Source organism: Olea europaea, chromosome 10 (genome assembly GCF_002742605.1).
Source record: "Olea europaea var. sylvestris chromosome 10, O_europaea_v1, whole genome shotgun sequence".
NCBI classification, from domain to species: Eukaryota; Viridiplantae; Streptophyta; class Magnoliopsida; order Lamiales; family Oleaceae; genus Olea; species Olea europaea.
In genome coordinates this window covers 22,559,917-22,573,894 of record NC_036246.1, presented here as the reverse complement: position 1 = coordinate 22,573,894, position 13,978 = coordinate 22,559,917, and the positions used below count along the sequence as shown (strand labels likewise).

At 37.5% G+C, this 13,978-nt stretch overlaps 2 protein-coding genes across 2 annotated transcripts; both read left to right on the top strand.

Annotated features, from left to right (window-relative positions):
- The first annotated feature begins 651 nt into the window (after nt 1-651).
- Nucleotides 652-5,508, top strand: LOC111401517. Its single transcript, XM_023029289.1, has 5 exons — nt 652-796; nt 2,124-2,262; nt 4,052-4,201; nt 4,379-4,565; nt 4,773-5,508. The coding sequence occupies exons 1-4, from the start codon at nt 726-728 to the stop codon at nt 4,511-4,513; spliced, it is 495 nt and encodes a 164-aa protein (XP_022885057.1). The 5' UTR covers nt 652-725; the 3' UTR covers nt 4,514-4,565; nt 4,773-5,508.
- A 4,087-nt stretch (nt 5,509-9,595) lies between these two features.
- Nucleotides 9,596-11,089, top strand: LOC111400411. The gene is made up of 3 exons (XM_023027830.1): nt 9,596-9,750; nt 10,165-10,719; nt 10,924-11,089. The coding sequence occupies exons 1-3, from the start codon at nt 9,596-9,598 to the stop codon at nt 11,087-11,089; spliced, it is 876 nt and encodes a 291-aa protein (XP_022883598.1).
- Nucleotides 11,090-13,978: the final 2,889 nt, after the last annotated feature.

The window sequence follows — 13,978 nt, the reverse complement described above, 5'->3', positions numbered from 1 at the left end:
GTTGCATCGTTAATTTGTTGAGGAACTAGACTAAAAATCTGATCTTGTGTAACATGAACCTGCTAAAAACTCATCTGTAAGCTCTCTGTAATCATACTATTGCTAACTTTTCTGTTCTCTTTTCATGTTTTCTTCTCACTTACTCGATAGTGGCTTATTTCTGACTCTTTCAAGATGTGTCTACTGATCTACCTTTGTCCTGGCTTTTAACTATATAAGAATAATATTTTACAGGTTATAACATTATTTGATGCCTACACCATAACATTAACTTCCCTATTACCCGAATGGAAGGGAACTGCGGACTATCCTAAGGATAAAGTTGAATAATCCAAATAAAAGAATCTAAAATTATTCGTTGCTGTCGGGCAAAGTATGAAATCAATGTGTTAATCCATCTTTGATCAGACAAAAATTGTATTTTATCCATTGAAAATTTTACAGACTTGAGCATCATTGACCATTAATTTTCTTTGAGATTGGGCAATTTTTGGATCACTTAGTGTTAATTGACTTCATTCGAATACGGAATCTATTTATTTTAACACCAATGATTGACCCAGGTATCATTTTGCATCTAGTGTGTTCCCAATTTGCGCACTCTGTTGATTGATTTACTCATGAAATTTGAATTTAATTTGGAGTACCCTGAGTGGTCTAACATCTAACACGTGATCTTATTATCTCAGCTACAAACAATACAATTCTTGTATGGGTGTGCAGTGATGGCCTTTATTCTTAAAGTTGATTGGCTAACAGATTCAATTGCTGCGGGTTTAATCTTGCCACCCGAAAAGTATGTCCTTTGACATGCCCAGATTTATATTTTTCTTGTCTTCATTTGCATGCACAACTTCATATCACATTTATTTCAGTGAAACACAAACTACACCAACTACAGTCGACATACAGACGTTACTGCTGCATCTCTGAATCCATGTAATGTCAATAACTGGTTACGCTCTAGAAAATTGTATATTTGGAATGCGTGATTGATCATATAGTGTATAGTTTATCAAATTGATGCCTCATGTACACTTGAATCAGATTTCTACAATTGTAAGATGAGGAAGGTAAAGCGAGGATTATCTATACACGATATTTTTGTAGGCTGATTATATGGAAATGAAAGTGATCTTTTACTTTCTGTAACAGAGACATGCACAAAATTCTAAATACTTGATACATGGTAGTTATTGGTGAGTGGCATGTTAAAGTTCCAATAACAGATTGCTTTTCTATGCACATAGAAATTTATATGCTCTCATCTTATCCTATTTTTGGTTACTGAAAAAGAGACAAACACCCCTGTTGATAAGAAAAACTAAAGTTACAGTAATTGGTAATTAACTCATTGATATAGGCCTTTTTGTGCAAGTTCTCAGCAAATTTCAGTAGAATAGTTTTCCATTTGAAAAGGCTGAACCCCTATGTTGTAAAAACTCATGCTATAGAGTAGGATGGCTAGAAACTAGAGAATAACAATGAACCTAATTACCTAAAATCTATTCAGTGCTTTTCCTCAATACTCACCTCAAAAGTAATTGAATGTACCTAGCAACATAAACTGTGGCAAAAGAATTAAATTTAACCATTAACTGTAGTTTGACTGTATAATTTTAATACAACAATGTTGCTTAAGAAGATTGCGAGTAACTGTTGTATCTTTGGTGCTTACTGGTAATTGTAAGCCATCCCCCACTGATACTGTAACATAACATCATTTCAAAGGTGAACTACAAGCAGATGGTCCATTATAATCTATCGATGAGAGAATTGAACATAATTCTATTTGATTCATTCCCTCAAACTGTACCCTGTGGCTCTTATGAAGCTTATATCAGATCTTTTCTTTTATACTTATAAAAACCCACATAAGTTCATTCTTATGGGTTGATGGTGAATTTCCCCTGATTACCATGTCTGTCGATTTATAATTATATTATTGGGTTTCGGTAAGATATGCCATCCGGCATTGCATGGAGAGTCTTTTTCTGAGTGTTCTTTTTACAATGATAAAACTACCGTAACAAATAAAAATTATATGAACTGTACTGCTGATTTTCCATATATCTTTTACCTTCACTTTTTTACTCGCATTCTAAATTGATTTAACTTTTCAGATATATGATCTTATCCCAAAATGTCAGGGGAAGGCATGTACAAGGTCACTCCAAAAGCTATCCCTTAATTTTTGACAATATGGGGTTCATGATTCTAGGAAAACCCAAAATATTCACCAAAATGGAAATCATTGTCAAGGTAAAGGCTTGCTTGCATGGTAGAGTGAGAAGATGTTCACTTTTTGCTGCCTTTTTCTTCTCGGAACTTACTTTTATATTTATTCCATTAAGATTGGTGATATTGGGATAACAAATATAAAAAAGGAAATGGAAAAGCAAGCAGTTGGATGTGCATTTATTGATAATAGAAGAACCAACTGCATTATTACCATGCTGTACGTTAATATAGATTTGTGCATGTATTTCGGTCTAGAAAACCTAATAAAGTTACACATAGAGGGTTCATGGCATAAAAAGGTAAACGGAAGGTTAAGTCTCATTTCTGTGCCACAGGCCACAAAAACTCTTGAGAACAAAAAGATAATATTTACTCTATAAGTATTCTACAAAGAGGTGCTGTCAAGTTCCAAAGTCATGAACTTTGATACCTGAAAGAACAAAAGCTTGATTTTAGTCAGTACTCAGTAGTGAAGAATGATGCAGCTTAGTAAACTAAACTTGAAGAAATCCTTTAAGGTTTAATATTATTGTAACTACATTATCTACATGCATCTTGATGGATTTTCTTTTCCTTTTTCGTTTTTATTTTTCTAAATATGTTGCCTTAAAGTATCAAGGCAAGGCATGTACTTCGACAAATTGTTTAATAAGTTGTTAAGGTGTAAAAGGATACATAATGAATGGATAAAGAGTGTTATGGTTCCTATCTATAAGTAAACTAGTTATTAAAGATTGTGCTTACTGTCAAGGCTTGAATAAAGAGTGCTCTGGTCCATATATAAGGGTAAAGGAGTTATTCAAGATTGTACAAAATGTCTGGCTTCAGGTTCATCAATCGTATTATGAACTTACTAAAGATGAGGATTAAATGTAAAATAAGGTGTATTTTAAAGGTGCTAGAGAAGTGGTTTTGGATTATGTGAGGGAGATATGTTATTGAAGCCCTTCGCACATTTCAATATTTGATGGAAAATGTAAAGAAAAACAACAAGACTTGTATTTATTCTCTCTAGTAAATTTTGGGGGAAAACTTTAAAATTCAAGTGTTTAAGTTAGGTAAAACTAAGATACATTACATGACACTTAGTCATAGTATGAACAACACTGATGGTTGAATCGAGATAGAGTATCATTTGTCCCCAGATAGCTAGCTTTAAGTTCAAATGTACAAGGAGAGAGACTTACAGAGAATGTGATGCATAGTATTATAGTGAGTTGGACAAAATGGAATATTGGCTATACCATGTTTTGCCTTCATATTTTGAGTTCGAAGGTGACCCTCTGCTAAAAAGCCATAGAACACACTAGTCTTGAGTCAAATCAAGATTTATCTTGGCAAAAAAAAAAAAATAGTTCTTTTATAGTTTGGTTAACAGCAGCTCATACCTGTGCGACTAGCATATATTTTCTGTCATGTCGATTATTTAAGTTTTAGTCCTTGTATATTTTTCGAGATCAATCACTCCTTGCATTTAAATTTCTCATCTTTACCTATTCATACCCATCTTGAAACCCCCTACTTTCTTTATTCAAACACCTAGAGATGAGCAAAAACAGTATAATTTTTTTCTATCTCAGAAACTATATGGCTCTAACCTTTTGAGAGCCAACTCCACAGTAGCTCTAATGAATATTTGTTCAAAGACCTTTTCTGGACTATAAAATTTTCTAAAGTAAATGGCCTTCTTTGCATCTTACTTAAATCTCATGTCTCATTGTTTGTAGTTTGTCAATATTGCTTTCCCATTTGTTTCAATGAAAAGATCATGAAATAATTTTAACCTTCTTTTGATCTGTTGATTGCTCAGCATGGAGGTGGTCAGGTTTTCAAAACTCTCCAAAGTTTAGTCCAGAGTCTTGAATCAGGAAGAATTTCTATGGGTTTTGTTATTGCTGATGGGAATAATGCATATCGTCATTTGAAGCATTGTACAAAGGAGCAGAACATTCCCATGGTGGTCAGTTTTAATCGTTGCCATTGTTAATACTCTAATTAACTAAGATGAAGTAGAACCCCAAAAGCTCAACCAAATTTGAAAATTTCTGCTAAATTTTACATTTGTAAGGGCTGAGTATATTCACTAGACTCATCTTCCCCGTTCATCCAACTGAAGATTATTGCTTATTCGATGCAGTCAGTTTACTGGACCATAAAGTGCTTACATGCGGGAAAGATTCTTCCATTGAAGGAGAAGAAGAATCCACATTACATTTCATCTAATAAGCTTCTTGAACTTCGAGATCCCATGGATTTGAGTGAAGAAATATGAAACTCTCCACTTACGGCCTCTGCAAGTACTTTATGGTGTTTCACGTTTTCAGGTATTTCAACGTGATGAAAAACTCGTAAATTATTTGAATCTACTAATTAGTTGTAATTCATATGGTTTCCATTGATAAATCATTACAAGTAAAGTAGTTTGCTCATTGATAAGTGTATTTTATACATTTATTTAGACCATTAAAATTGAGTATTTGTTAAATAATTTGATGGAATATGACTTAATCCTATTTATATATTGTGTGTAGGTTACAATCAATGGAAGATACGAGAATGAAGAAAATAAGCAGGAAAAATGACTCAATTACATCAAGGCAAAGTTGGGAGGACTAGAATGCAATAATCCAAAAGTTGAATGGGACCAAAGAACGATGAGTTGAGAACACCAAGAGTCAATTGGAGTTGAAGAGAAGCTAATGGGATAAGAAATTTCAGGAAAGAACCAAAACACGCTTCAAAAAGTTTAGGGATCAAATTGCAAATTGGCCCCTAAAATAGTTGTACTGTGCGTACGCATAGGCTTGCAGGTCATGCGTACGCATGATTGGAAAATTTAACTTCCAAAGCTAAATTGATGTCACTATGCATACACACAAAAATGTACCATGCGTACGCATGGTTTAATTCTGACAAAAAAATTCTGTTTTGGAAAGTCTTGGGTTACAATTCTTTATACGATATTTATACCAAAAGTCGACAAAAACACAGAGAACCTAATTTTTATCATATTGGAAGTCGACAAAGAGGAAAAGAGAGCGGGATATACATTGAAGAATAAGATTTCATCACTTGGATACGAAATTGAAGGCATAAAGTGGAGGATTTCAAATTCTTTTCATACTTTAATGATTCAGGTGATGTTGTTCTTTTATTTTTCCTGTTTTTCCTACATTAATATGCTAGGTTAGATATCTTTGTATTGGATGGATGAAAAAACTGATTGACTTCTAGTTTTTAATTCAAGATTTTATGTTTTTATCTTAATTTTTGTGTTGTGGTTTCTTTAATATGCATATCTATATTGTTTTAATATTTGCGCACCATTAGAATAATAAGTTGCTGTAGAATACTGTTATCGAAACGCATGGACAATGAATGTTAGGAATAATATTTGTGACGTGTGCGATCATGTGTGATAATCCTATACATCAATGCATGTTTACCATATGAATTCGGACTAAGAATATGATCGTTTCGTGGTAATCATAGGTTTATTATATTTTGGGAAAGAATAATAAATAAATGTGGAATTATCGATCGTCACAATTGCATGAGTTGAGATAATTGTCATAGGATGAGAATTAGAACTAAGAGTTGATCAGTGGCGTCGGAAATTCAATACATTCACTCATTTGAATTCTAAAACAAATTCTCATAAATTTTGCAAATTTTTAGTTATAGAACTTAATTAGCTATTTAAACAAACGTCAACTTTTAGTTAAACTCACGAATTTAATTATATCAAATATACTGGAATTAGACCTTATTCCCTGTGGGACGATAACTCTTTCATCACAATTATTACTTGTACAATGAACATGTACGCTTGCGGGATTTTAACGAACAAGTTTTTGGCACCGTTGTCGGGGAATAACGGTATTAATTTTAGTTATTAGATATTTTAAATTCGTTTATTTTTATTTTTATTTGTATTTCATTTTTAGTAGTTGCTGTTAGGCTACTATTACACCGCTTAGTTTTCTTGTGTCTTGACACTTTTGAAGCGACATTAGTTTATGCAAAATCTTGAGGAACCAGATCTCTTCCCAATAGATCACGAAATAGAAAGAACATTTAGAAATTGTAGACGAGTTCAACGTCAAGCAAGGAGAATAGTCGATAACCAAAATCAACCACAACATCAGGTCCAGTTTCACGAGCAAATACCGCAACCAAATCAATCGAGAGCTATCCAGAACGAAGCCCCTGTCTTAGTTGGAGATTACGTCAATCCAATCCCTGCACTAGTGCAACTAGCTGTAGTAAATCCTCCCTTTGGACAACCTAATTTTCACCTTCGACCAGATGTCATCAATTTGTTCCAAAATCACCAAGACATCAAGTTCTTTGGAAAAGCCACAGAGAATCCTCATGAACATATTTTGGCATTTCTTATGCTATGTGAGATAATCAGTCACGAAGAAATATCAACAGGCGCATTCGAATGAGATTATTCCCTCATACCTTGAAGGACACTGCAAGTGAATGATTTCTTTGTTTACCACCTGAGAGCATTCAATCTTGGAACGATATGATTCAAAAATTCACGATGAAATTTTTTCCACCTTCTCGAGTTCATCAAGTCAGGAATGAAGTCCACACTTTCAAGCAGAAAGAGCTCGAAAGCTATCCGGAGGCATGGGAAAGATTCAAGAATTTTTTCAAGAAATGCCCTAGCTCTGACATCCCTAAAAAGGTTCAGCAATATCTATTTTACTACGGTCTAAAGCAAGAATTCAGAAATATGATAGATGCTTTTGCAAGAGGATCGGTGATGAAACTTGATGTGGATGAGGCATATGACTTGTATGAAAGAATAGCTGAGAATCAATCGATGTGGCCAACCGATAGGAAAACTCCAAGGAAGACAGCAGGACTGCATAATGTAGATGTAGTAACAGCACTGGCTGCACAAATGGAAGTTCTTACAATGAAAATGGATAATCTATCTCAGTCAGTTAATATAGTACATCAATCCCACCGGTTTGTGAAGGTTACGGACCTGATCATAATACTATGCACTGCTCTCTGGCGTCTACACATGTTAATCAGTCTGAGGAAGTGAGCTATGCTCAGAACTTTCAGAGACAGCAAAATACTCCCTTCTCTAACACATTTAATCCGGGTTGGAGAAATCATCCAAACTTTTCTCGGTCGAGCAATCAGGGACAAGGACAAGGAGGTAACAATCAGAATAAACCACCGGGGTTCCAACAGCAGCAACAACAACAAGGAAAGAAACCGTCTTTAGAAGATTTGCTGGCTCAGTACATTACTAAAACTGAGACCAATTTTCAAAATCAACAGGCCTCAATCAAGAACTTGGAACAATAGGTGGGACAGATTGCAGCCGCATTACCAGGTAGAGCTAAAGGGACGTTACCTAGCAACACTGAGACAAACCCTAAGGAGCAGGTCAAAGCCATAACTACACGAAGTGGAGTCCAGCTACCAGAAATACATGTAAAGCAGCCAGCAACTATCACAGAAAAGACACCTATAACGGGTGAAGAGCAAGTTGATGAATTAGACAACACAACAGAGGAAAATCAAATCGAGTCATCGGGCAGTCCACGAGTTAAGACAAGCACTCCTGTCAAAGCATATGTGCCTCCAATCCCATTTCCACAGAGATTGCAAAAACACAAGCTAGATAAGCAGTTTCAGAAATTTTTGGATGTATTTAAGAAACTGCACATTAACATACCGTTCGCTGAAGCCCTAGCTCAAATGCCGAGCTACGCCAAGTTTATGAAAGACATCTTATCAAACAAGAGGAAGCTAGAAGACAATGAAACGATCATGCTTACTGAGGAGTGCAGCGCATTCTCCAACACAAATTACCATCGAAACTAAAAGATCCAGGAAATTTTACTATTCCTTGTAATATTGGTAATTTGTATATAGAGAAGGCATTATGTGATTTAGGAGCTAGCATCAATTTAATGCCCTTATCTCTTTTCAGGAAACTAGGGTTGGGGAAGCAAAGGCGACTACAATTTCACTGCAGTTAGCCGATAGGTTGATCAAGTACCCGCGAGGTATTTGTGAAGATATTGTGGTCAAGGTAGATAAGTTTATCTTCCCAGTGGACTTCATTATTCTAGATATGGAAGAAGATCGGGACGTCCCCCTCATATTGGGTAGCCCATTTTTGGCTACGGGAAGGGCTCTGATAGATGTGCAAAAGGGTCAGTTAATATTGAGGTAGATGAAGAGGAACTGACAATCAATGTATTTAGAGCCTTCAAATTTCAGAATGAACTAGATTTTTGCATGCAGATTGACATAATAAGGGAAGCAGTGTCAGAGACATTCAAACTTGATCACCCTCCAGATCCGCTTGAGGCTTGCTTGGTGCATTCTCAGGAATTGCCATCGGAGAAAGAGGAAGCAGAAGAGTGTGCACGTTATTTGGCAGCCATACCACCACTTTTCAAGCAGCCATGTTTGGAGCTCGGTGAAAGACCCACAAAACCTTTACCATCTATACAGCAAGCTCCAACTCTTAAACTTAAACAGTTGCCCATTCATCTGCGCTATGCGTATCTGGGGGAAAAGAATTCGCTCCTAGTAATTATCTCGAACAATCTTACAGAATCAGAGGAAGATCAGCTGCTAAGAGTACTTCGGGAGCACAAGACAGCATTAGGATGGACGATATCAAACATAAAAGGAATCAGCCCTTCACTTTGCATGCACAAGATATTGATGGAAGATGATTACAAAGCTTCAGTTGAGCATCAACACAGATTAAACCCGAATATGTAGGAAGTGGTAAGAAAAGAAGTATTAAAGCTTTTGGATGCAGGGATAATATATCCCATATCAGACAGCCATTGGGTCAGTCCAGTACAAGTAGTGTCGAAAAAAGAAGGAATCACGGTAGTCCCAAATGAAAATAATGAGCTCATCCCTACACGGACGGTCACTGGTTGGAGAGTCTGCATTGATTATCGCAAACTCAACAATGCCATTAGGAAAGATCACTTTCCCCTCCCTTTCATCGACCAGATGTTGGATAGACTCGCTGGACATCCTACTACTGTTTCTTAGATGGTTATTCGGGGTTCAATTAGATTCCTATAGCACCCGATGATCAAGAGAAGACAACATTTACATGCCCTTATGGCACTTTTACTTATAGGAGGATGCCCTTCGGCCTTTGCAATGCTCCAGCCACCTTTCAACACTGTATGATGTCGATTTTCTCAGACATGGTGGGACATATTATTGAGGTGTTTATAGATGATTTCTCAGTGTTTGGAAAATCATTTAAGGAGTGCCTTGAACACTTGGGAAAAGTGCTGCAGAGATGTGAAGACACAAACCTTGTATTAAATTAGGAAAAATGTCATTTCATGGTTTAGGAAGGGATTGTGTTAGGGCATTTGATTTTAGCACAACACAGGGTATTGAGGTCGATAGAGCTAAGATACAAGTCATTGAAAAACTACCACTGCCGGTAACAGTTAAGGGAGTTAGAAGTTTCTTGGGTCACGCTGGGTTCTACCGTCGTTTCATCAAAGATTTTTCCAAAATCTCGAAGCCATTATGCAATCTACTGAAAAAAGGGGCCCCATTTCACTTTTTTGAGGAGTGCTTGACAATTTTCAACATCTTAAAAGAAAAATTAATTTCTGCTTCAGTATTGGCTTCCCCAGATTGAATTATCCATTCGAACTTATGTGTGATGCCAGTGATGATCACGCAGTGGGGGCGGTGTTGGGTCAATGAAAGGAGAAGAGTTCCCATGTTATTCACTATGCCAGTAAGACTTTGGATGAGGCTCAAATGAATTATGCGACTACAGAGAAAGAGCTTTTGGCAGTAGTGTTCGTCGTTGACAAATTTAGATCATACTTGATTGGGTCAAAAGTGATAGTCTATACGGATCATTCAACCTTAATATCTACTAAGCAAGAAGGATGCAAAGCCGAGGCTTATTCGATGGATACTCCTATTGCAAGAGTTTGATTTGGAGATCAGAGATAAAAAGGAGAGTGAGAATGTTGTGGCAGATCACCTTTCTCGCCTCGAATCGCATGAGTCAAACCCTACAGTGGAGATTAATGAAGTTTTTCTTGATGAAATGCTTTTTCAGATTATCACTACACCATGGTACGCCGATTATGTCAATTATTTGGCCCGCTCGATCATCCCACCAGACTACTCAAGTCACCAAAAGAAGAAATTCTTCAGTGATCTAAAACAATACTTTTGGGATGATCCAATTCTTTATAGAAGGGGTCTAGATCAAATCATACGTCGTTGTGTACCAGAGGTAGAGCAGCATCAAATGTTAGAGTCATGTCACTTTGCACTGTATGGGGGTCACTTCGTAGCAACCAAGACAGCAGCAAATGTACTACAATCGGGTTTCTATTGGCCTACGTTGTTCAAGGACGCACATTATATGGTGAAAAATTGTGACAAGTGTCAAAGGACTGGAAATATCTCAAGAAAGAATGAGATGTCTTTAAACAACATTTTGGAAGTTGAAATTTTCGACGTTTGGGGCATTGACTTCATGGGACCGTTCCCTCCCTCCTACGGTCAATAATACATACTAGTGGCAGTGGACTACGTTTCTAAGTAGGTTGAAACTGTAGCTTTGCCAACTAACGACGGGTGAGTGGTAACTCAATTCATGAAGAAGAACATTTTCACTCGATACAGCACTCCCAGGGCAATCATTAGTGATGGTGGAAAGCATTTCTGTAATCGATTATTTGCATCGTTGTTGGCCAAATATGGAGTAAAACACTGTGTCTCGACTCCGTACCAACCTCAGACTAGCGGGCAAGTGGAAATCTCCAACAAGGAGTTAAAGAAGATTCTCTAAGCTACAATCAATGCTTCCCGCAATGATTGGGCTAAGAAACTAGACGATGCACTTTGGGTTTATAGAACAGCGTTTAAGACTCCAATTGGCATGTCTCCATATCGACTGGTGTTTGGAAAGGCCTGTCATCTGCCCATTGAGTTAGAGCATAAGGCATATTGGGCAACTCATTGCTCAATTTCAATATGAGGGCGGCAGGAGAAAAGAGGGTTCTACAACTCCATGAGCTAGAGGAATTTCGTTTGGATTCATATGAGAATGAAAAGATTTACAAGGAGAAAACCAAGAGATGGCATGACAAACATATAAGAGAGAAGGATTTTGAAGTAGGCTAGCAAGTATTGATGTTCAATTCACGTCTCAAACTCTTTCCTGGAAAGCTAAAGTCTAGGTGGTCAGGTCCTTTCACAGTAGCAGCCGTGCTTCCACATGGTACTGTATAGGTAGTATCTCAGGATGAACAGAGAAGGTTTAAAGTGAATGGACAATGGTTGAAAGCCTATTGGGGAGGTGACTACTCCAATGAGAAGACGATCGTACCTCTTAATAGTGCAAAGTAGCCTGAGCAACAAAGTTGAGCTATAGACTATAAAAATAGCGCTTATTGGGAGACAACTCAACTCTCTTCCCTTTTATTTATTCCGCTTTGTTGCATTAGATTAGGATTTTTATATGTTTTCTTTATTGCTTGGGTGTGTTAGATAGATTAGGTGTCATCCATTCATTACTTAGTTGTTGAGTCAATTCACAGGTCACGCAATTTCATATTTGTTTTACACAAGTTTAGGGGAGTTCAATCATTCTAGACATGCAATTGGAGGGCATCACGAATATCTAGATAAAAAAATGAGATGTTATAGTCATCAAGGCTGAAACGTGTAATTTTGGGTACAAGAATGACTTACTTATAATCTATTGATTCCCGCATCAATTGCACATTTTTTGATCATAGTGGTAAAGGTATTAGTTTGGGAGTGGAACACGAGTGGTTGGGGTCGGTTTAAACCAAAACGAACCTTTCAAGATTGGCGTTGAACTTCTATGTCATAATCGTTTTGCATATTTCTAAACTGTATTATGTCAAAAATTCAGTCAGGGGTGGGTATGGAGAGTCAGTTAATAAAATATATATATATATATATATATATATATATGGTTAACCATGCGTATGTACAGACCTGCAGGCCGTGCGTACGCACGGTTGGCAGATTGGCCGCTCTAGGCCAATCTGCTTGGGCTGTGCGTATGCATGGCTTGGACCATCGCCTTTTTCTCCAAATCCCCTCCCCTATCTCTTGGGCATTACAAAATTAGCACATTAGAACACTTTGCATATCAAAGTCCTGAGTCAACTTCTCTACTTGCCAAACAATTCGAAGGTAATGTGTTTCTTTGCAAACTCTTGGGCTACAATTTTTTGTTCATTAACGTACAAATTGATGAATTTTTTATTATTATTGTGGAGGTTGGGCTTAGGTAGATGGTGGATTTTGTTTAATTTGATGTTAACATTGGTAGATTCATAACAAAATATGCATTTGGACATTCTCGCTACAACATTGCCCACAACGTGTTTGTTTAATTGTCCCAAAGACTCATTGGTCTACATTTTAGCTTGAATTTTTGCACAGCACTTGGGCTTTCCTCTCTATTGTATAACTTGAAATTGAAAGGAAACTACACGTTGTACTTACCACCCCTTCCACAGCCCTTCCGTGTTCTTCCCCACACATAACACTACACTTTGCTCTTCGTTTGGTACTCATGGTATTCTCTTGATAACAATTACCCCGTTCATCTATCTCATTTGCTTATTTTGTGCCTTTTGCAAGAATGCCTCCCAAATGCACACGCGACACTCCATTCACTTCAAAGGGGAAAGGCAAAGCCTTTTCTTTGTCCAACCTAGGCCGCTCTCGGGTTGATGAAGGTGGCGTGCGAAGATTCCTTAGCCCCGAGCATAAGCTTCGATTTGAGTAAGTAGTCACCAAATGGACTATTTTACCCGAGCGGGAAGTGGTTTTGGAAGATTTCTCGGGGTTTGAAATTGAGACATTAATCCATCGTACGGGCTGGGAAAAGGTGATAGCTAAACCATTTGCTATTTATCTTACACTTGTTCAAGAGTTCTACACAAATTTCAACTTCTCCATCGACGAGCCTGGGACCGATCACCAGCACCGAACCTGGGTGCAGGATAAATGGTTTATGTTCACACCCGAGGTTATTGATGAATATCTTGAATTGAATCGAGAAGAAATCATCCTGATACCACCAGAGCAGAATTGGCCAGAGTTAGCACATGTTATGTATGGAAGAGCAAATGCCTGGCCGCTCCGTCAACCAGATTTCTTATACAGTAATTTAACAGAGTCCCTCATGGCTCTGATGATGTTTGTTTGCCACAATGTTGATCCCTCCAAGCATCGTTTTAAGTTCGATCACACTAAAGCTGCTTTGCTCTACCATCTAGCTAGAGGGCTTAAATTTGACTTGGGCACTCAAATCTATAATTTGATTTGTGCCCACGTTGCTGAAGTAGACCCACGACACACACTCATATTTCCAAGCCATATCTGTGGAATTTGCAGGGCTTACGGAGTGTAGCTCCTACTAGCTGAGCAGGTAATACGTCATGCTGCCCCAATCAACATTCTTTCCACCCAAAACTCTTGGAGAAAAGTCAATCAGTACAAACAAGGACGACAAGATAACCAGGATGAGGCAGGCCATGAGGATGACGTTGACATCCACCCGGACCTGCAACATGAGCCACCAGCTGATACCCCCGTACTGCGATAGATGTTTGCGACGATGACCGGGCTGAGTAGATTGTTCAACAGTTGCAGCAATCATTTACCGCCCTGGATTTACGAGTACAAGATATGC

Excerpts from the sequence above, each read along its gene's own strand:
- LOC111401517 (XM_023029289.1), top strand. The coding sequence starts at position 726 with ATGGCCTTTATTCTTAAAGTTGATTGGCTAACAGATTCAATTGCTGCG. Across the intron at positions 797-2,123 it reads TTAATCTTGCCACCCGAAAA|ATATATGATCTTATCCCAAA; the intron begins GTATGTCCTTTG and ends TTAACTTTTCAG. Across the intron at positions 4,202-4,378 it reads AGCAGAACATTCCCATGGTG|TCAGTTTACTGGACCATAAA; the intron begins GTCAGTTTTAAT and ends TATTCGATGCAG.
- LOC111400411 (XM_023027830.1), top strand. The coding sequence starts at position 9,596 with ATGTCATTTCATGGTTTAGGAAGGGATTGTGTTAGGGCATTTGATTTT. Across the intron at positions 9,751-10,164 it reads AGTTTCTTGGGTCACGCTGG|CAAGAAGGATGCAAAGCCGA; the intron begins GTTCTACCGTCG and ends ATATCTACTAAG. Across the intron at positions 10,720-10,923 it reads ATCTCAAGAAAGAATGAGAT|CACTCCCAGGGCAATCATTA; the intron begins GTCTTTAAACAA and ends CACTCGATACAG.